The sequence below is a fragment of the Sebastes fasciatus genome, chromosome 5, assembly GCF_043250625.1.
Source record: "Sebastes fasciatus isolate fSebFas1 chromosome 5, fSebFas1.pri, whole genome shotgun sequence".
NCBI classification, from domain to species: Eukaryota; Metazoa; Chordata; class Actinopteri; order Perciformes; family Sebastidae; genus Sebastes; species Sebastes fasciatus.
In genome coordinates this window covers 38822153-38843423 of record NC_133799.1, presented here as the reverse complement: position 1 = coordinate 38843423, position 21271 = coordinate 38822153, and the positions used below count along the sequence as shown (strand labels likewise).

Genomic DNA, 21271 nt, shown 5'->3' with positions numbered 1-21271 from the left:
CAGTTTGTTTTGATGAAACAATCTTTTGGTACAAACTCATTCATTGTGTCGCCTGGTCTATTTGTCACTTGTGGCCATTTGGAGGCTTGGCACTGTTTACACTATGGCCTTTTGTGCCCTTGTTTTTAGGGAGATCCTTTTACTGTTTCCATGTATACATATGTTGTTGTCCTGCTATAACGACAGGAATGTCCTTTACGTGTTTCGGCGGTCACAACATTGAGACACTTTGATTTAAGCTTCTCTTCAAGGACCAGTGTGTAACAATTAGGGGGATCTTTTAACAGGAATGGAATATCATATTAATAAGTTTGTTTTCTTTAGAGTATAATCACCTGAACAGGAATCATGTTTTCATTAGCTTAGAATGAGCCCTTCATATCTACATAGGGAGCGGGTCCTCTTCACGGAGTCCGCCATGTTGCACCACCATGTTTCTACAGTTGCCAAGAACGGACAAACCAAACTGTTAACTTTACCTGCTTGGGCCGGAGTCGATAACGTTACTCGCTTCCGTCACTGCCGCTCTCTCTCTCTTGCTTCATCACTCACTTCCCTCGTATACACACACACACACACACACACACACACACACACACACACACACTCCAAGCACTCTACTCTTTCAACAACTGACTCAAGAGAGGGCCATTCACGCTATCACGTCGGCCACCATAGCAATCCTACACGCTTGGCACAGGGGAGGAGTTGTAATCTGCAACCTCACCGCCAGATACCGCCAGATCCTACACACTGTTCCTTTATGGCGGAATACATCTGCATCAGTCGGGAACACATGTAATAATGTACATTACATTTTAGTTATGGTTTCCAGTGAACGTTAAGGTCAATCAGTCAGGAAAATGAACGGTCAGCCACTGCTATGTTGTTAAGGACAAAGTTAAACAAAACAAATGTACAGATCATAAAATCCGGATTTCTATTCAACAGTGACAGTTAGCTGAGGAATGTTGGCTTTAACTGTTTCCAGCTTCTGCTGCTGTCATAGGCATGATGACACTGGTATGCTAACCAGCCTCCTTTATTTCTTATAAAAGGTCAAAGCTGAGGGCAACTATTTTTTGCAATGGATATTTTAACCCTTCAGGGCTCTGACGCCGCGATTGTGCGATCGCGTGTTGGTGCAGCTTATCTCCATGAGCTGCCAGAGCCGCATCAAGATGACACTCCAGCTCTGCAATGATAGGGCTCGGTGGTGTTGAACTTTTTTTCGTCTCTTGTTTGTGTTATACGCTGCTATTCTCTTTGATTGCTTTGTTGCTGCGTGGAGCAGAGATGTTGGCACAGCGCCGGTGGCACCCATTGACCTTAAGGTCAATCTGGCAGCAGGTTCTGAGTTTTGACAGGGGCAGCCAACTGTGGAGAGAGGAGCATGCCTTCGGGCACTCGATGTGTTCCGTCAATGTTTGTTAGTCAAATAAACTGCATAGTATCACCCCTTTGTCTTTTATTAACAGGGTGAACCAATGAGAAATTTAGTTTGAGCCAGGAAGCTGTGACAGTCAATATAACCTGCCTCTTCACATCATGAAGTCCTAGCAACAATGCTAAAAGGCTTACCATCAACTGCTGTCATTGCACATTATCCATCTTCCCAAAAACATGTGCAAGCTTACAGTCCACACACACAAACACACACACACACACACACAAACAAACACACACACAGCCTCTGAGAGACCAGTTACAGTTGCCCGTCTCTAGGATTGATGATATCGACATACTGTAAGCGATGGACATTTTCAACTGAGCAGTATTTCACCTCCAGAAGCAGGACGGGTCACAAGTGCATGAAAAAAAAAGCTCATTATAGGGATGAGTCAGGGTTGTGTGGTGAGAGACTGGCCTGTGGTACTGCAGGAGGTGAATGAAACAATTAGTTTCTGCTGTGTGAGTGAGACAAAACACACATTTCCCTCTTTTGTAAAGATAGCCTGCAGAAGTGCCACGATCGGTGACTCTCGGGGTCTTTCTTTTTCTTCTTCACACAGTAGCCCAGAAAAAGATTTGTTAGTTGCATCAGTGAGTAATACGCCCTACTTTATATGATGTTATTACATCATACTAGAAATATTACATATTTTTTTCTGAAACCCAGTTTTTTTAGGGGATTACATAACTGTGAATTTTGAAACATGGACTTAATGTACATCATTACATCGTCTTCGGGTTGTCTCGTCATGTCTGCTACCTGACTCATTCTATGTATTCATATTCATATCTCTGCCCTGTATTTTAAATGTGTCTCTAATTTCTGTATAATACATCACGGACTGAAAAAAATACGTTGCCATTTTGAAGAGGCAAAATTGCAAAATCTGTCATGTTTCTTTGTTTAAGCTCTGCATGACCTTTTGATATTCCAAATGACACAGTAGGACTGTTGCAAATGTACTAATTCAGTCATTATGAACCATCATGATGGTTTTTAAAATAGAGCTAGAGCAATGAACCGGCCCATTAAAGCTCATATTGGTATCTGTGTATCTGTTGGCCGATGAGTAACAAATTGCAGTACAGAAATGCCAACACTGTTAGTTTGTCCACCAAAGAGCACTGACAACTAGATTTTTACACTATAAAATGGCCTGTTTAGTAAGTTTCTTGGTCACAATTAAAAAACCAAAACAAATATAAGGGATCCTTATTGACATTGTATATTTGTATATGAGTGTATGTGAAAAATATGTATTATTGGCCGATAGATTATCGGATTTTTGAAACTACAAAATATCGATATCAGATTTGGCTAGGGCTGGGTATCGTTTATAAAATGACAATGCCAACATGCCTTCATGTTGCATGTAACCGTTTCATCTTGTTTATGCTTGTTGAACAGGTGTAACAACGTATCTTTGCTTTACACTTGCAAAGTTTTATTGCACTTACTTACAGCAACGAGCGTAGCGTCAACTCATCTCCACCGCGGCCTCTCTGATCAGCTGTTCACTGACTGCGCTGTGTGTGTGTTGATGTGTGTGGAGCTCCGACACAGAAGCTGCGGCCGTGCGCTACGATTGATTGGTTCAATTTCGGCGAGGGCAGACCAGATTTTACTGCGCATGAGTTGTACCCCGAGAGGCTGCAGCTTCAGCCCCGGAGCCCCATATGTACGTAGTACCTATTATGCCCTGATATCGTGATCCAGTTTTTCGTCTCGACGATATATCGCATATCGTCACGTTTTTATATTGCGATATTTCATGGCACGATATTTCGTCACACCCCTATTCAATACCCATCGTGTGAATGGAAGCTGTGTGTGTCCCACTGGCTAGCTAATTGCTGCCACACTGCACATACAGTTACCGCTGATAACGGTAGTGGGAACGCGTTGTCGTGGAAACGTAACGCCCATCCTCCGGTTCCCCTCCAGATTAAATCTGATAGCTCTGTTAGCGCTGTTAATGCCTTACCTTAACTCTTCAAGATCAATGCCTAACCTTAAGTATTCAAGATCAATGCCTAACCTTAACTATTCAAGATCAATGCATAACCTTAACCATTCAAGGTCAATGCTAAACCTTAACTTTTCAAGGTTAACCATTCAAGGTCAATGCCTAACCTTAACTATTCAAGATCAATGCCTAACCTTAACTATTCAAGGTCAATGCCTAACCTTAACTCTTCAAGATCAATTCCTAACCTTAACTATTCAAGGTCAATGCCTAACCATAACTATTCAAGGTCAATGCTTAACCTTAACCATTCAAGGTCAATTCCTAACCATAACCATTCAAGGTCAATGCCTAACCTTAACTTTTCAAGGTTAACCATTCAAGGTCAATGCTTAACCTTAACAATTCAAGGTCAATGCCTAACCTTAACTATTCAAGATCGATGCCTAAACTTAACCATTCAAGGTCAATGCCTAACCTTAACTATTCAAGGTCAATGCCTAACCTTAACCATTCAAGGTCAATGCCTAACCTTAACTATTCAAGGTCAATGCCTAACCATAACTATTCAAGGTCAATGCTTAACCTTAACCATTCAAGGTCAATTCCTAACCATAACCATTCAAGGTCAATGCCTAACCTTAACTTTTCAAGGTTAACCATTCAAGGTCAATGCTTAACCTTAACAATTCAAGGTCAATGCCTAACCTTAACTATTCAAGATCGATGCCTAAACTTAACCATTCAAGGTCAATGCCTAACCTTAACTATTCAAGGTCAATGCCTAACCTTAACCATTCAAGGTCAATGCCTAACCTTAACTATTCAAGGTCAATGCCTAACCATAACTATTCAAGGTCAATGCTTAACCTTAACCATTCAAGGTCAATTCCTAACCATAACCATTCAAGGTCAATGCCTAACCTTAACTTTTCAAGGTTAACCATTCAAGGTCAATGCTTAACCTTAACAATTCAAGGTCAATGCCTAACCTTAACTATTCAAGATCGATGCCTAAACTTAACCATTCAAGGTCAATGCCTAACCTTAACTATTCAAGGTCAATGCCTAACCTTAACCATTCAAGGTCAATGCCTAACCTTAACTATTCAAGGTCAATGCCTAACCTTAACCATTCAAGGTCAATGCCTAACCTTAACCATTCAAGGTCAATGCCTAACCTTAACCATTCAAGGTCAATGCCTAACCTTAACTATTCAAGGTCAATGCCTAACCTTAACCATTCAAGGTCAATGCCTAACCTTAACCATTCAAGGTCAATGCCTAACCTTAACTATTCAAGGTTAATGCCTAACCTTAACCATCTTGCGAGAGTTTTGCAAATTGTGAGTTACCTTCTGGACACGACCCTGTATGGGTTGTCGCTGCTGCGGTAGTGGGCCAATCAGACGTTGCATTACATCGAATTACGCTTGCGGTGATTGGCTGCGAGCAAAACCATACAAATCTTTTTCTAGATCTGGGCACAAAAAGGATAGATTGCAGGTATCGTTTGACTGGAGAAGTTCCAATACTATGTGGTACTGGGTTATTTTGGTCAATACCCTAAAGGTATCGAGTACCGATACCCAGCCCTAGTGTTTGGCAAATATGAAATACTGTATGTATCTACTGAAAAATATTTTTTGTGCATCAATGTGTCCTTTTCAGTCTGTGCATGTAAAAATGATAAACCTTAGAAGCCACAGAACAAATATCATAGCTGTGATATTATCAAGAGAAACTACTTGGAGAATTGGTTACTGATTCTGTGGAAATGTTGACTTTTTATTTCAGCTTCAAAACCCACATGAGTTCTCTTCCACGGCAGTGCCAGTAATCTTGAATCTAAACTGTTCCCACATCCTCAGATAATGTTTGATTTCGCATTCTTTTACAGGCCGACTCTCAAGTGTAAAGTTTAGGATGTACTTTATGAATATTTTCAACTCTGCAGATTTAAATGTAACAGATCCAAAGACTCAGGTCATATCCAGGTTAGGCCAGATGTACCCATACAGAGAAATATTGCCTTTTGCAATATTGTACTTTGTTTCATTTTGTTTTTATCGATACATCAGCTTTTCCACCTGAGCCAAGCCAAAACATCAGGATTGCCCCCTGGTGGCTGGCTGCAGTATACAGTAGGTCATAAATTCCGCCCCCCTCCACGTTAGTGGATGGGACATGGGCCAAACTAAAAAGTAAAAGTATACGTCAAATAATTTTTCCCCAAAGATGGTTTCTCTCATTTTAGGTAGTTCTTATCACGCTGATGTATGTCCAAGTGTTAATTTGTCTGATAAGTTTGCTTTTTATTAGTTATTTGATGCTATAAAAAGGAGGTGAGACATCATGATTGACAGCTGTGATAAAAAGCTGCTCTGAGTGAAGTAGTCAGCTTCAAACCAGGAGGCTCAGGAATTGTACGAGAGAGGAGATGTAACCGTCACCAGTGTGTTTAATAGAACATGTGTCAATATGATCATAAATGTATCTCATTAGATATTATGGTTAGCTGTTGTGTCTTTCTAGCCAAACAGCTACCGCGGTGCTAACAAAGCAGCTAGGTGGCTCATGTTAGCAAGCTGTGCTCGGCTCGTGATTGGCTCGAGTGGGTGTGTGGGCGGGACCTCGATACCAGGGCTCCAGCCCCCGATCACTAGTGCGCAGACTCTGGCTCCAAATGAGGTCAAAATGTCAAGATGGCAGCTCTCGTATCAGGATATTTTGACTTCACTTTCTGTCTGTGAAGCCAAGCATAAAAACTTTTGGTGGAATATTTCAACTTTGTTTTTTTTTATTAACAGCATTTCTACTCAAACTGAAAATGTGCATAAAAATAAGGAATAAATTGCGACACTCTCGTTATTAATATAATTGTAAGTAGTTGCTTCATTATTATAAAGAATGCATTTTAATTAAATACAAATAAAAGCATTGCTTCTCAAAGGACAGAGTGTGACTACAGTTACATGTAATACCATGATATAATTAGTGGTAATAACACCGGTCACAGTGGCAGTATTTCACGACAAATATTATACAGGGCACCCAGCAAAATGTATTCTAATTTATATGGCATGGGTGAAAACAGTGTTGCAATCCTCACTTGTGAAAGGCGAGGGTTGTCATGTAACTATCACTTGAAGGAGCAAAAAAAACAACAAAGAATCAGATATGCAGATATAAGATAGGCAGAGCGAAAAGTTGGCAATATGTGTATAACACACTTATCTATAAACGGAAAGAACAGCTAGAGGTCTCGCCATGTTCCACAGAGACATTATTTAATCATATTTAATGTGCCTTATCTTCAACTATTTTAGGAAGCAAATTGATACCCTCAATTGCATGACTGTATTGAGGCTGACGGATTGTTAAATGTGACTATTGTGCCTGATTGTGCCGAGACAAGGCGACTAAAAGTGGAGGGAAGATTAGTGGATGCTTTAGTGTTGACTGGGAATTCTTCCACGGTCATAGTGCAAGTGCTGAAATAGAAAGATGCAAATGGACAGTCGAGCCAAAGGTCGCTTTGTATGAATAAGGAGCAGGATAAAGTTGAGAGAAAAATATCCAAGGTCTTAGATGAGTCTGAAAAGATGCAGAACTTCTCCCTCTTTAGGGGTTTTCCCCAAGCTTCCTTAAAAAAAAAAATCCCCCCACCCTTGTGGTTTGAAATGCAAAGTTAACAGTTTTACTCAGCCCCCTAAGGCTTGTATAGTCTCTCCTAATCTTTTTTAATGTGTCAAAAGGTTTTCTTGAGAGTCTCTGTGAAATTTCACACTTAAGTTGTTTGCAAAGTCAGTCTGAATCACAGTGTAGAGTGAGGGTTCACTTTTCTGACGGTGTTAGGGAAAACTTTTCTAAAACTGTGCGTGTTGTGTTTGTGTATGGAGGGGTTGTCGGAGACAACGACACAGTATGATCCTATATCTTAGGTCAACCTTCTAGATTCACACAAAAAGACTTTAGTGAATTATTAGTTATGACATCTGATTAGGTGCATGTAAACAAGCCTTGTAATTTAGAATTAGTATTCTGCAATAATTCAATATCATCTTTTAATTCAATTCAATTTACTCTTATATTGCGTCAAATCATAACAGAAGTTATCTCGAGACGCTTTTCATATAGAGCAGGTCAAGAGAAACAAGAGATCCCCCATGAGCATGCATTCTTATGGACAGTGGCAAGAAAAAACTCCCCTTTAACGGGTAGAAACCTGGGGCAGAACCCGGCCCTGGGTGGGCGGCAATCTGCCTCAACCGGTTGGGTGCACAACAACCACAATAATAGCACAACAGCAGTGTAATAAAGCATATAAAGTAGTAATAGGACTAATAACAATAATCAATACCGATTTTATCAACCTTGGAATTTTATTGTGATGATATGATTATATAATCGTGTTACAGAATTGGGTTGTCCAAATCGGTCTCAAATAGCAAACTGTAAACTAACAACATTTAGTTACATTTATTAACAAATTTTTTAATGTGTGCAGAGTTCTGTGTAACAGTGTACTTCTCACTTGATGTATTGCTCACTTGATTTCTGACCTCAGTAAACATTGTAAACATGAGTTTATGGTCTCAATCTCTAGTTTCAAGTCTTCTTCAATACAGCATGATGTTCATTTAGTAAATGATGGTCCCATTTAGAGTCAAATAGACCATAAAGCAGGGGATGCTTTAGCTACCACGGCGTTGTCCGGTCTGCGAGTTGTCTGTGTTTTCGTCTTAGAACTTTAACCCTTTCAGTTCATTTTTAGTTCAAGAGTAACATGTTAATTGTAACATTTTGGTCACCTAAAAATGTCTTCTTCAGCGTTCGGTTGTACTTAGCTCCAACCTCTCATGTCACTTCTGGTTCCAAAAAAACATCCTGGCGACGGCCAAAAACCAAAATGGCGACAGACAAAAACCACCATTAGGTGACGTCATGGTGACTATGTCCATTTCTTATATACAGTCTATGGATATAACAAAATAAAATGTTTTTTATAACAACGTAATTGGTATGTAGTAATAAAAAATAAATATGTCATCATAAAATGAAAAATATGTTGAGTCTATTCTGTAAAGAATCTTGTTAAAACTATTTTTTCACGCAATAACTGAGCAAAAAAACTGAGCAATATATTTTCTGTCATGATAGAAGCAATATGCTGCCATAATATATCGGTCTATATTAGAAACATTTTCTTATTAATAAGAGAAAGTGACATTATAACTACATATTGTCCGTGTCCTGCCTATCAACCTCTTCACGTCGTATCTCAGACCACTCATTAGCACTGACAGGTCAAAGGCATGCAGCAGCTAAAACGATAACACTACACAGACATTTTAGTTCAGGTTGTATGCATTCCATTAGTTTCATCACCCTCAGAAAGGCTTGAATCCATTCTCTTAATGTAATTTGTGGAAAATGCACCATGACAGTATAATTATTTTGAGGGGGGCAATTTGCATTTCCAGTGCTCTGCTAACTAAATGCTACTGTAGGTTCTGGGGCCTTAGAGATAAATTAATAATCTAGAGTATTTAAAACCCATGAAACATTTAAATTAAGTAATTTAACTTCCTAAAGGGCATAGTGGAGATTTTTCCATACATATGCAGACAGACACACTTTTGAAATAAACATCAGCACTAATCACTGAGACAGAAATCAGAGTGAGAGCAGCAAATATTTTCTGGAGCTTTTAATGGTTCCTTAGGGGTTCCCCTCTGTCTTAGATTAGATGGGATTTACACAAAGTTGATGCATGCACCTCTTTTACCAAAACTTGGAATTCTTTTTTTATCTCAACACATTATTGGGATCACAGACTTGAATTTCACTGCATAGTTTTTCACTGATCGAATTACAACACAAGTGTGTCTTATTCAATTTAAGCAAGGAATTACAGTCTAGTGTAGCGGTGCAGGAAAACATAGCTATATGGGGCATGGCTGCGCAGTAGGCTTTGATCAACTTTTAAGGGAAATCGATTGGAATTGTTGCTCTGCCCCAATTTAGAAGACATCTCATGAAACTGAGTTGCAAAGGGTCTAAAGACTACAAGTGTTCATTTTTGTTCCCCTAGTGCTGCAAATTTAGTAATTGACTCTGATTTTGTCTTGAGGCAATAACCTAATAAGGCCATCCAAGGTTAATGATAGACCCTTTTTAGACTGGCTGAACGTCTGACACCGATATGTAGTGGTAGTGAAAAACAATTATTACTTACATGAGACACACTCAGGGCAGAAGCCTCTGACATCTGAGTGAAAGTTGCGTTGTAATTCGCTACTATATTTTGTTATAGTTTGGCCTGTGCATCAAATGTAACCATTAGACATTAGATCAAAATGCCATAGTTGCTCAGACGGTGAGAATCCCTGCAATGGCTTGTGTTGCTGCTTTACAGCCGCCTCTTCCCAGGAACACCAGCGCCACAAATCTCAGTGATTTAACGTCTTTCCCGTCCAAGGAATCTAGAGTCAGCACAAGTGTCATGTGCCATTGCCAATCTGCTGTCATGGCGTCCTCTACCAAACAATTTATCCCTTCCCAACCTGCTTTATTAGCCATAGATTATGGGTGGTCGTGGATGGTGCGGAGCCTCTGCTGTCGAGGTAGCCTTGTAATTGACTCTGGGGAGGCAGGGTGGATAATCATTTGAGCGTAAACCACAGTATCAGTAAATAGCTGTTGAATACAACTGTTTTCAGTGTCCTGTTAGGGTAACTTGCCAGTTACACTTTGTTTTTAGCAATGCTAGCAGCATGGCTCCAAGGATGACCATGTTTATCTGTTGTTCCAGACTGAAATCCCTCAACAACTGATGAATGGATTTCCATGAATTTTTTTGTTCATATTTGTGGTCCCCAGAGGATGAATCCTGTTAACTTTGGGGATCCCCTGACTTTTCCTCTGGCACCACTATGAGGTTAACATTCATGCTTGTGAGCGAAATATCTCAACAACTTTTGGAGGGATTGTCATGAATTCTACTACACACACACATGAGTTGTAATAACTTCGGTGACTTTTCATCTAGCTGTGTTATCAGGTCAAAATTTCAAGTTGTCCAATATTTTGGTTTATCACCAAATACCTGCAAAACTAATGGCATTCCCATCAGCCTCAGTTGTACTTTGTATTTATTGCTATTAGGGCTGTCAATCGATTAAAGTAGTTAATCATGATTAATCACACATTTTTTTATCTGTTCTAAATGTACCTTAAAGGGAGATTTCTCAAGTATTTAATATTCTTATTAACATGGGAGTGGGAAAATCTGCTGCTTTATGCAAATGTATGTATATATTTATTATTGGGAATCAATGAACAACACAAAACAATGACAGATATTGTCCAGAAACCCTCACAGGTACTGCATTTAGCATAAAACAATATGCTCCAATCATAACATGGCAAACTGCAGCCCAACAGGCAACAACAGCTGTCAGTGTGTCAGTGTGCTGACTTGACTATGACTTGCCCCAAACTGCATGTGATTATCATAAAGTGGGCATGTCTGTAAAGGGGAGACTCGTGGGTACCCATAGAACCCATTTACATTCACACATCTGGAGGCCAGAGGTCAAAGGACCCCATTGAAAATGGCCATGCCAGTTTTTCTTTACCAAAATTTAGCGCAAGTTTGTTGCATTATTTAGCCTCCTTCGCGACAAGCTAGTCTGACATGGTTGGTACCAATGGACTCCTTAGTTTTTTTTCTAGTTTCATATGATACCAGTATCTTCACTATATCTTTAAAAATGAGCCAGATATAACCTATAAATCGCAAGTTGCGTTAAAGAAATTAGTGGTGTTAAAATGAATTTGCGTTAACGCGTTATCGCATTAACTTTGAAAGCCGTAATTGTTGATTAGGAAGTGATAGCATGCTAAAGTAAGATGATGAACATGGTAAAGCCTTTGGATTGTTATTGTGAGCTTGTTGATGCTGACATTAGCTTTTTAAATGTATTGTTCTGAGATTAGTTGTTCTAAGTCTTTGTCTTTCATTGAGCAGTAGTGGAATTTAGTTATTTGGTTGTTCGATTTAACCTAGCTAAACTTTTCTGCTGTTTTTCAGAACTCTGGATCCTCGGCAGCCTCCACCCCCAGCGCTCCAGTGACTGGCTACAAGCGAATGGTCATTCCAACCCAGCCGCCTCTGACTGCCACCCTGAAGTCTACGCCCAAACCTCAGGCTCCTGGGGGAGTCTCGTCCATCCCCCCTTCCTCTGCCAGCCCCACCAAGCCTCAAAGCCACACAGCCCCTCAGCCTGTCCCGGCCTCCTACGCTACAGCTTCAACCCCGAGCCAGCCCACCTTCAATGTCCAGGTGAGGTCGGCCCAGCCCGGCCCCCAGCATCAAGCCCCAATGGGGCACCATTATGGCCAGCAGCCCATTCGCAGCCCTGCGCAGGTGCAGTACATGCCTGCCCAGCCCAAAGGTCCCGACTTTGCCTATGGACCACCACAGCCTGGCTTCTCCCAGATGGCCCAGGGTGCATATCAAGAACAGCACCATCCAGGAGTACCCCAAGTAGGTGGCTTAAGCTCCAGGAGACCTGAGCCGGTCCCCGCCCAAGCATACCAACCTCCAGGCCCCAGAAAGACCTACATCACAGATGTACCACCAAGCTTGGTTCCCTACACTGCTGGACCAGCTGTTCCACCAAAGGTAAGGACGTATTTCATCACACATACAACCTACTCCATCAGTTGCCATAATTTTTTAGTAATTGTCGACATATAGCTGGGAAAAAAACAACATATTTGTTATAATAGAAATATATTACCATAGTTGTGGCTGAGGCAACAATCAGTCCACCCTTTTATCCATCCATTCTTCATTCCATCTACCCTTTTCATCATTTTCTGCCCCGTTTCATACTCCGGAATGGTGTCATTGGGCTAAGCAAACTAGCCAAGGCATCCATTTCCCCAGCCACGTCTCCCAGCTCCTACTGGTGAATCCCGAGGCCTTCACAGGGCAACTGGGATATTTAATCCCTCCAGCGTGTTCTAGATTTGCCCTGGGGCTTCTTCCCAATTAGATATCCCTGGAATACCTCCACTGGGAGGAGTCTGTGAGGCGTCCTGATTGGGTGCTTGAGCCACCTCAACCTGCTCTTGTCAAAGCGTAGCAGTGAGTCTTCAAATCTGTCGGGGATATTTGAGCTCCTCTATCTCAAGGACTGAGCCCAGACACCATGGGAAGAAACTAACTTCGGCCTTTTGTATCCAAAACTCTGTCATTTTAGTTGCTACTTAGATTCTTTGACAATAGTTGAGGGTTTGACCATGTAGAATCAAAAGCTAAATAATATGGCTGTCAGTCAATTCAAATATTTAATCCGGGTTAATCGCATGATTGTCCATAGTTTATTGCGATTGATCGCAAATTAATCACACAATGTTTATCTATTCAAAATGTACCTTAAAGAGAGATTTGGGCAAATATGCTTGCATTATGCAAATGTATGTATATATTTATTGTTGGAAATCAATTAAAATCCCATAGAACCCATTCTCGTTCACATGTCTTGAGGTCAGAGGTCAAAGGACCCCATTGAAAATGACCATGGCAGTTTTTCCTCGCCAAAATTTACCGTAAGTTTGGAGCGTTATTTATTCTCCTTCCCGACAAGCTAGTGTGACATGGTTGGTACCAATGGGTTCCTTAGGTTTCCTAGTTTCATGTAATGCCAGTAGCTTCACTACTAACTTTACTACTAGCTTTAAAACGGAGCCCGTTACAACCTAAAAATCGTAAGTTGCATCAATGCGTTAAAAAAATTAGTGGCGTTAAAACAAGTTTGCATTCACGTTATTATTGTATTAACTTTGACAGCCCTAGTAAATAACAAACTTTGATTTACTCCAGTATAAAATTTGCATGGCTGAAATCACTTCATCAAATCCGCCTGTCAATGAAGTGTTGACCCTCATCTCTGGCCTGAAAAAACAGTTTTTGTTTTTGGTGTAGTAATTCCATGTCAGTTCTTTCTTTGTGGCATCTTTTCAGTCATGTTATATACTATTTGATAAAGTAGAAATGTGTGTGTGTGTGTGTGTGTGGTGTGTCAGGGTGGTTTTTACTCTACTGCACATTTGGGAGTATAAATGTGTGTACAGTATGCATACATATGCGCAGCATTGGATGGCAATGCAATAGAGAGCAGCTTGCCTTCTTCCATTGAAATGTGCAGGGTAAACAGTTGTTTTAACCTTTATGAATTTTTGAAAGATCTTCTCTGTTGGGGGTTTACACCATCTGATTTCTTTTGTCTCATAAACAGCAGCTCATATGCATGTGTACTGTATATATTATCTACCCACTGTGCATTGCAACTCTAAGCTCATTACTTAAGGTTCATTTATTTTTTCCATTTAATTGTATGAAAGTGGAATTAGTCCAAAGTCCAAAAATCTAAAGGTAAAAACACAAGTGTATTTTATGCTACTGTGTTATAAGTCTTGTATGTGTGCGTGGTTATGATTTAGTTAGTCAAGGTTAAATGATCTAAAAGTCCAAACAAACAGTGATTGTCCAATCATAGCTTAGCAACAGTAGCTAGGCAGGCAAGCTTTGGAATCACATGCCGAACCCAAAACACAAGAGCAAAAGTAGAAAGAATGGATTGAACTATATCTAACTAAGGGAATCTCTGTCTGTCTGTCCTTCTGTGTGTTATTCACATATCCCAAGAACCGCATATCCCATCGACTTCACACTTGGCGGGTGTATTGCTCAGGACCCAAGGGAGTGCAGTGTCAAATGTGGTGCACTTTGGCCAGATAGAGGCGCTATAACAATTTACTTTATGTTTTGGCCTGCAACTTTTGAACCGTAGGTCTCAAAAATAAATGATGTTTTTTCCTGGATTTTGTGGGTCCAGAAGCATCTATCTATATAAGCCACGCCCATTTGCGTCTAGACTGATTTTCCGCCAATTAGAATTTTGACTGAATCAGATTTTTTGCTACTCCTCCTACAAATTTAGAGCAATTGTCCCTCGATTTGATACAGAACATCTCTGAACCAAGGTTTTTTGATGTTCGATACAGTTTTGCTATAGCTGGCCCTCAAAGTGAGCTCAAACGCTAGCTTATATTACAAAAAAAGTCATATGTCATGAATGCTTTGTGCTATTGCGACCACACGTTGTGGACATGTGTAGATATGATGTCTGGGTAACCATGACACATTTGGTGCCATTTGGCACAAAGGTGGCGCTGTATCAGCATCATCTAACTATAAAGGAAGTTGTCTCTGTCAGTCTGTGTATGATGGCCCTTCGCATATCTAAAGAACGTTCATCCAATCAACTTCACACTTCAGAAGCAGTCATACGGCAATCCAGAGAATATCCCGGAAGTGTAGCACCCCCCCTCCGGATCCCCCCCAGGTTAACACTGTTAGCTCTGTCAGCACTGTTGCCTTTGTTTCACTGTTAGCGCTGTTAGCACCGTTAGCTATGAGCTGCCGGCTCAGCGGTGCAAGGGCAACAGAAATGCTCCCAATCTTGCATTTAGCAGCATTAAGTTATATTTGAATAATGAACTTACAACATTAGTTTATGGGGTTGCATGTTAAAAAAGCCCTGTTCAAGATTAGCACCTCCACTGTGTAGAAGCCCATCCTGGATGCTCTCAGCATTCAGGGTAACATTCGCGGCTCTGTCATGCTTCTTTATTAGATTTGGGGAAGTTTACTCTCCACCAACACCAGCATTACCCAAGATAATGTTAAGTTGCCTAAGTCCATTCTTAAACAGTGTTGTGTATATATATATACCATTTAATCCACATGGAATTAAATACCCACTAACACAACAAAAACATATCCATAATAAGTTTAAAAAGCATTACATTTAATCTTGGCAAGAGTGGAATGCGTCTGTCATAGGCCTGGCCTCAAGCCTTCAGAAGCATTGCAAGACGTCGGACCTTATTTTAGAACTGTACATGACTGAGAAGAATTACAAAATACTGTCATCCCTTAGAACAGAGTAGTGTATGCCACAGAGACAGCTATTCTAATCTCAATACATCCAGCCGTCGACAATCTCTGGAAAGTGCAAGGCCCTTGAGTTTTCTTTAATTCAAGGATTTTATGCTGGTTCAAAATACAAACTGGGCCTCCCAGCCTCTGGGAAAAGCTCATCAAGGACTGTACTTTACTAAATACAAATTAGCTTCAACGTTGCACAGAGTATCTTAAAAATAAGTCTAATTATATTTGTTCAGAACAAAAGTCTACATTTTGCTTGAAAAGCTCGCTTTGGTCCCAGTATGATGCATTATTAAAAAACAAAAGGTGGCGTTTAATAGATTTGTGAGCATCTCTTTGATTTCAGATAAAAGCAAATCGCTAATTTTACAGATATAGCGTGTAAGCTATATATACATTTGTCTTTCTTTCCCAAGGATATACGGTAGCAGGATAATGGACTCTGTGCCTCCCCACCCCCTCCGTGCTTTATTTGAATGCTTTGAAAACATATCTTCATAAACTTAACGCTCCATATGCACACATTCAGCCAGATGACGTGCTGTAAATGACTGTGGTGTCGCATCATGTTTGACCTGACCCTCCCCTAGAACTTTTGCATCCAAACCTTAGCTCTAATCTGACTTTTTTATATATTTGTGTCCAGTATGGCAGCGCTTTAATGCCAAAATAAACCACACACTATAAAAGCAAGATTAGACTGAAAGCAAAATCTGTCAACTTTGCCTTTGTGATCATCACTCTGCGTGACCCCATGTCGTGACACGTTCATAACCCCCTCACAAATAGTGTTAAATCTACTTAAAAGAAGTGGGTTGTGCCTCTTTTAATCTGTTGTGTAAATAAACCAAAACATAGTCAATTAAAGGAACTATTTTGATATTTGTCCATGGAGTTAATGTTGATTTGATGTAATACCCGAGACTTTCTCAGCAGGGGGTCTGTGACTTTGATTGAGGACTTTATTCAAGAGATCATTCCGCATAATTGAGGGTATTCATAGAAGGTCAGTGTCATTAGAAGTCCAAGATGAAGTCCTTGAATGAAATTCTATGATCTAGTCTTGTTCTGATTAGCTTGCCTGCTCTGCCCCCCCACCTCACCCCATGTCACCCACTGCCACCCAGCACTCAATCCACCATCGTGTCCTTACTCACAAGGTGAAGGTGTAAGAACAGCTTCTCACATCAACAGGCTCCAAGGACGCTTAATTACCCAAATCCACCAGTGTTTGATCTAGTCCAAAAAAATTAACAGATTTCATGGCCGCCGGTTAACTTACCAATTTCCACGAGTCTCTCTGTCTGTCCCGATATTGGAGGAAAGCTAAGCTGGATGATGACTTGTGTTATTGCTGAGCTTGAGTGACGTTTGACAGGGGAGGATTATTTTTGAACTGCTCAATCCCTGCAGCCAGTTAAAGCCCCCTCGAAGGTCAATGATGGTTTCAACTGTCAAACATGTTTAAATATCTGACATTTCTCTGCCTTCCAGTCCTGGCCACTTTGCCTTTTGACCTGCGCAAGAACATTTGCATATGGTGCCATCAGGATGTGCCCAAAAGACCATTTTTATTCGTGTGACATGGCATGGCAAGGACCCTTATTCATCTTTCAAAATTGTGTTTGGAAAAATAAAATCACAGCTCTAAAAGAATGACGTTAGCAACATCCATCAAAATGAGCAATTCACTGTCTGTAAACATTCAGTGCATTAACTCATTCATTCTGTATCGCAATGGTAATTCATGATTTTTATTCAATCTAATTTGACCAACACGTGCAACTGGAATGCATCATAAACACCAGATCCTATAGGTATCATGATGGAAACTGCAACAGGCTTCTTACTTTTTGTGCAGTTCAACTAAAATCGACAACAGCATATTGTCTGTAGCTAGATACATTCCTGACCACGTTCTGACCAACCTATGTATAGCTCTTTTAAAAAATTAATTACCCTGGGCGTTACAGTAAAATAAGGAGTAAAAAAGTAAATAAAATCCAAAATATAAATATAAATGAGTTAAAATGATAAACAATAGCAATTAAATTTAAAAAAAGTATCAATTGAATGAAACAAGACTTACAAGCTTTTAGTTTGACATTATTAGATAAGGCACCCAGACTAGACGGGAGACTGTTAATAATGCAAGTACTGGGACCAGAAGGGGGAATTATAAGGATCTCTCATTTGGAGTTATTCAAGTGCAGGACATTTTTAGACTTTCAGTTCTTCATATCAGTAAGGCCAGACTTAATATAGGACTTAAGTAGTACCAGGCTATAGGCCATTTCACAGTTGTAAACGTAAACATTCCAAATGTCTCCCAATTTATTTCACTTGCATCCGAAATTCCACACTGACATGCTATTTAGTACACTAACACAGTATTTGAGATGTTTTAGTATGTCCGAAGCCATAGTACCCGAATTGCATACTATTTCCGGTGAAATATTACAGTATGCAAACGCTGGACACTATGGCGGCATAAATATCCCAAAATGCAATGTGGTAGTGACTACAAAGTTCACAACAGACGTTGACGGACAGCTCTGTAACGTTTAATGCTTCAATTTCACATTGCTCAGCGTAATATATTTTTTAACCCCTTAAAACGGCCCGCCGGTGGGCTTGGCCGCTATTCTGTCTTTCGGAGGTCGTAGCGGGCTCAGTTCAAGGTAGAGGGAAGATACTAATATCGTATGAAACTACAAAACCTAAGGGATCAGTTGGTACCAGCAATGTCATACTAGCTTGCTCTGAATGAGGGTATATAACCCTTCAAATTTATGCAAAATTTTGTTGTGGAAAAACTAGAATGTCGATTTTCACAGGGGTCCCTTGACCTCTGACCTCCAGATATGTGAATGAAATGGGTTCTATGGGTATGCACGCATTTCCCCTTTACAGACATGCCCACTTTATGCTAGTCCCATGCTGTTTGGGGCAGTATGCATTTGTTGTTTTTGCCTTTTCTAAAATGGTGTATTTCTTCTGTATTTTTTTATACTATGACAGTTTTCCTAAAATGTAATTGAAAAAATCACAATATATCACCTTGCTTACAGTATCGTAATATAGTCTCTGCTGTACTCTGCTCCTCTGCTCTTCTGCTCCTCTGCTCGCTCCACCTCACGTGCATGTGCACACACGCCACACTGCAGAAGAGTTAGTTTAGCTCTGAGAATATCTAGTGAATGTTCAGTGGACGTTTGTGCAGAAATAACTGCTGCAGCTCCTCCAGACCAACAGAGGTTTCCCGTGTCTTGTGAAGTGACGGGGCTCCGCAGAGAGAAACGTTATCTTCTCCGACCAAAACTCTGGCGTCTCCCCTGTTCAACTCAACCAGAACGATACAAAAAAAGCGTTGCTCTTTCCTACCCAACTCTCTCCTCCTTGCGCTATCGACGTACACACCGGAGTGATGCCGCTAGCATGAACCACACGTGTTGCACAGTGCTGCTTACACACAGTCGCTGTTTTATCCACCACCTTTTTTCCGTCATTTTCCTGGTAACACTAAATCCGTAATGCTCCATACAGCAGAGCCAAATGATGCTGGTGGATCCTCTAACTGGACTTTATCGTGGCTACTCGCCATTTCCTAAACTGACTGACAGCCGCACTCGCCACTTCATCTGTGCCAACTGAGAAGGAGGTTGGGTCACGCTTCATCAAACCGTCAACTGAGAAGGAGGCTGGGTCGCACTTCATCAACACGTCATATCTTTGGGGTATAACACATGCGCAGTAAAATCTGGTCTGCACTCGCAGAAATTGAGCCAATAGCAACGCACGACCACAGCTTCAGTTCCACTGCGCATGTGTTATACCCCGTACCTCAAGACCCATGTCCATCCGTGTCCCAGCCTCCTTCAATAGGCCTTGATCTGTCCGGAACGGGAGCCTAACTCTACACGAAAAAATACACAATCAGCCTCATAACTTATTTCAAATGAACCGAACAATTCATACACGACCCGAACCGTGACTAGAGAACCATTCCATCCCTATTGCACATCATATGTGGTTCCTTCACCTCAGGTGATTGACCCCAGCTGCCCTACACTCCATGAGCTATGAGCAGCTCTTAAAAAAGCAGGCCGACTGCGTGCAGGGTTACTGGCTCTGCTCTAGATTACCAGACAGGGTTCTTTGCTTGGTGCAGGGTTACCACGTGTAACTACAAAGTGAGAGCCCAGGGCTTTGACAACATGAAGACATGTTATCTGCAGCCCTGTGATCTTTTCTCGGTGTCGATGCACCTTGAAACAAATTGCACTTTGTTCTACACCAAACAAACAAAATGGTTATTCTAAACTATGCATTTATAGACAAATAGGAAGCATAGGAAATTGGTTCAGATCAGTGCTTGATAAAATGCATATTCTCTATTTTTTCCTGATCCCGATACATTTTCATTTCTGTCACGGAACCATCGAACCATTACATTGAAAGCTCATCCACATATTTCAGTGTGTTTTTCTTGAGTCTTATCTACAGAATTTCCCTCTGGCTACACGAAAAAGAAATAAATACTTCTTTAGAATTCCTTACAGCTGCTTTCTATTTTTACTAAATCATAAACTGTTAACATGGCATCAGAAAGAGCAGCCTCAAATTCTCACTGCGCACCTCAACACATTTGTTTAGTTGCTATTCAAGTGTCACCGTGTTTAAAGAACAAAATCATGATTTCTATTTCTGTTTAGCAATTTCTGCCAAATTAATGTTAAGTGGAGCTTTCAGAAAAACACCACCACTTGTCTTTGTGTGTGTATGTGTGTGTGTGAATGCATGCAATTTGGGTGAAAGGTACAAATAATGAACCTGAAAATATAATTAGAACATATTCCATGCAGTTTCATAGACAGATATTGTCTTCACAGCACAATTAAAAACAAAATGAGTCATGCTTTTTGAAAAAGCACACCCACTCATATCTAAATATGAATATTCCAATTACACCTGTGAGCTGCTCTGACCTTTCAAAAAAAATGTTTTTCTTCTCATACTGTTCAAGAAATGAAGATTATACAAAGATGCACAAATAACAAGCGTGTTACACACTGTTCATGATGATTAAATCCCCTACAGTCATTTTTCACCTAGAGTGAGCTGTTAGCTTGAGTAAAGCAAATATCTCTGCATCATACTACATATTAAAGAGGACCTATTATGCTTTTGTGCTCTTTCCCTGTCCTTCAGTCTGTTATATCGTTTGTTTTTCATGTAAAAGTTCTGCAAAGTTACAAAGCCCAAAGTTCACTCCAAAGGGAGTTCCTCTTCCCCACAGAAACACTGCTACGCTACTGAACTGCCTGAAACTCCTCGCTTGAAGTCCCGCCTTTTCTTCTGTAATGTGGTGATGTCACCATGTAATACATTTGCATAATACCTGCCTAGTGGCTAGTTTGGCACGCCCTCAAACACAGCTAATTAGAGCGGAGCTGAAGTGGAGTCCGAAGAGTATGGTTCAGTTGACCAATCACAGCAGTGGGCCAGCTGACCATTAGAGCAGACTGGGCTTTTCGGGAGGCGAGGCTAGAGCTGAAAAAGGGTGTTTCAGACAGAGGGTGAAAAGAGGTGCTGCAGCACAGCCGGTAGGAACAAATCAACAGTTTTTTGAACATTAAAGCATGTAAACATGTTCTAGTAGAAACCCAAAATACAAGTATGCACCTGAAAATGAGCATAATATGTCCCCTTTAATAATGAATAGTGCATATTAGCCCACTATGTGAAGTTTTTGTTGTTAAATGTCCATGTCTTTATTTAATTTACTAACAGGACACATAACTTTAGCTACCTTCAGATGGAA

The 21271-nt window shown here is 40.5% G+C and overlaps 1 protein-coding gene across 7 annotated transcripts in view; it reads left to right on the top strand.

Annotated features, from left to right (window-relative positions):
- The window catches only part of lpp (LIM domain containing preferred translocation partner in lipoma), a 231385-nt gene that overhangs the window by 124464 nt on the left and 85650 nt on the right, over positions 1-21271 (top strand). For all 7 annotated transcript variants that reach the window (XM_074636656.1, XM_074636655.1, XM_074636659.1 and 4 more), the window contains one exon: positions 11518-12111. In XM_074636656.1, the coding sequence (XP_074492757.1) occupies positions 11518-12111 (594 nt within the window). The remainder of the gene's footprint in view (positions 1-11517; positions 12112-21271) is intronic.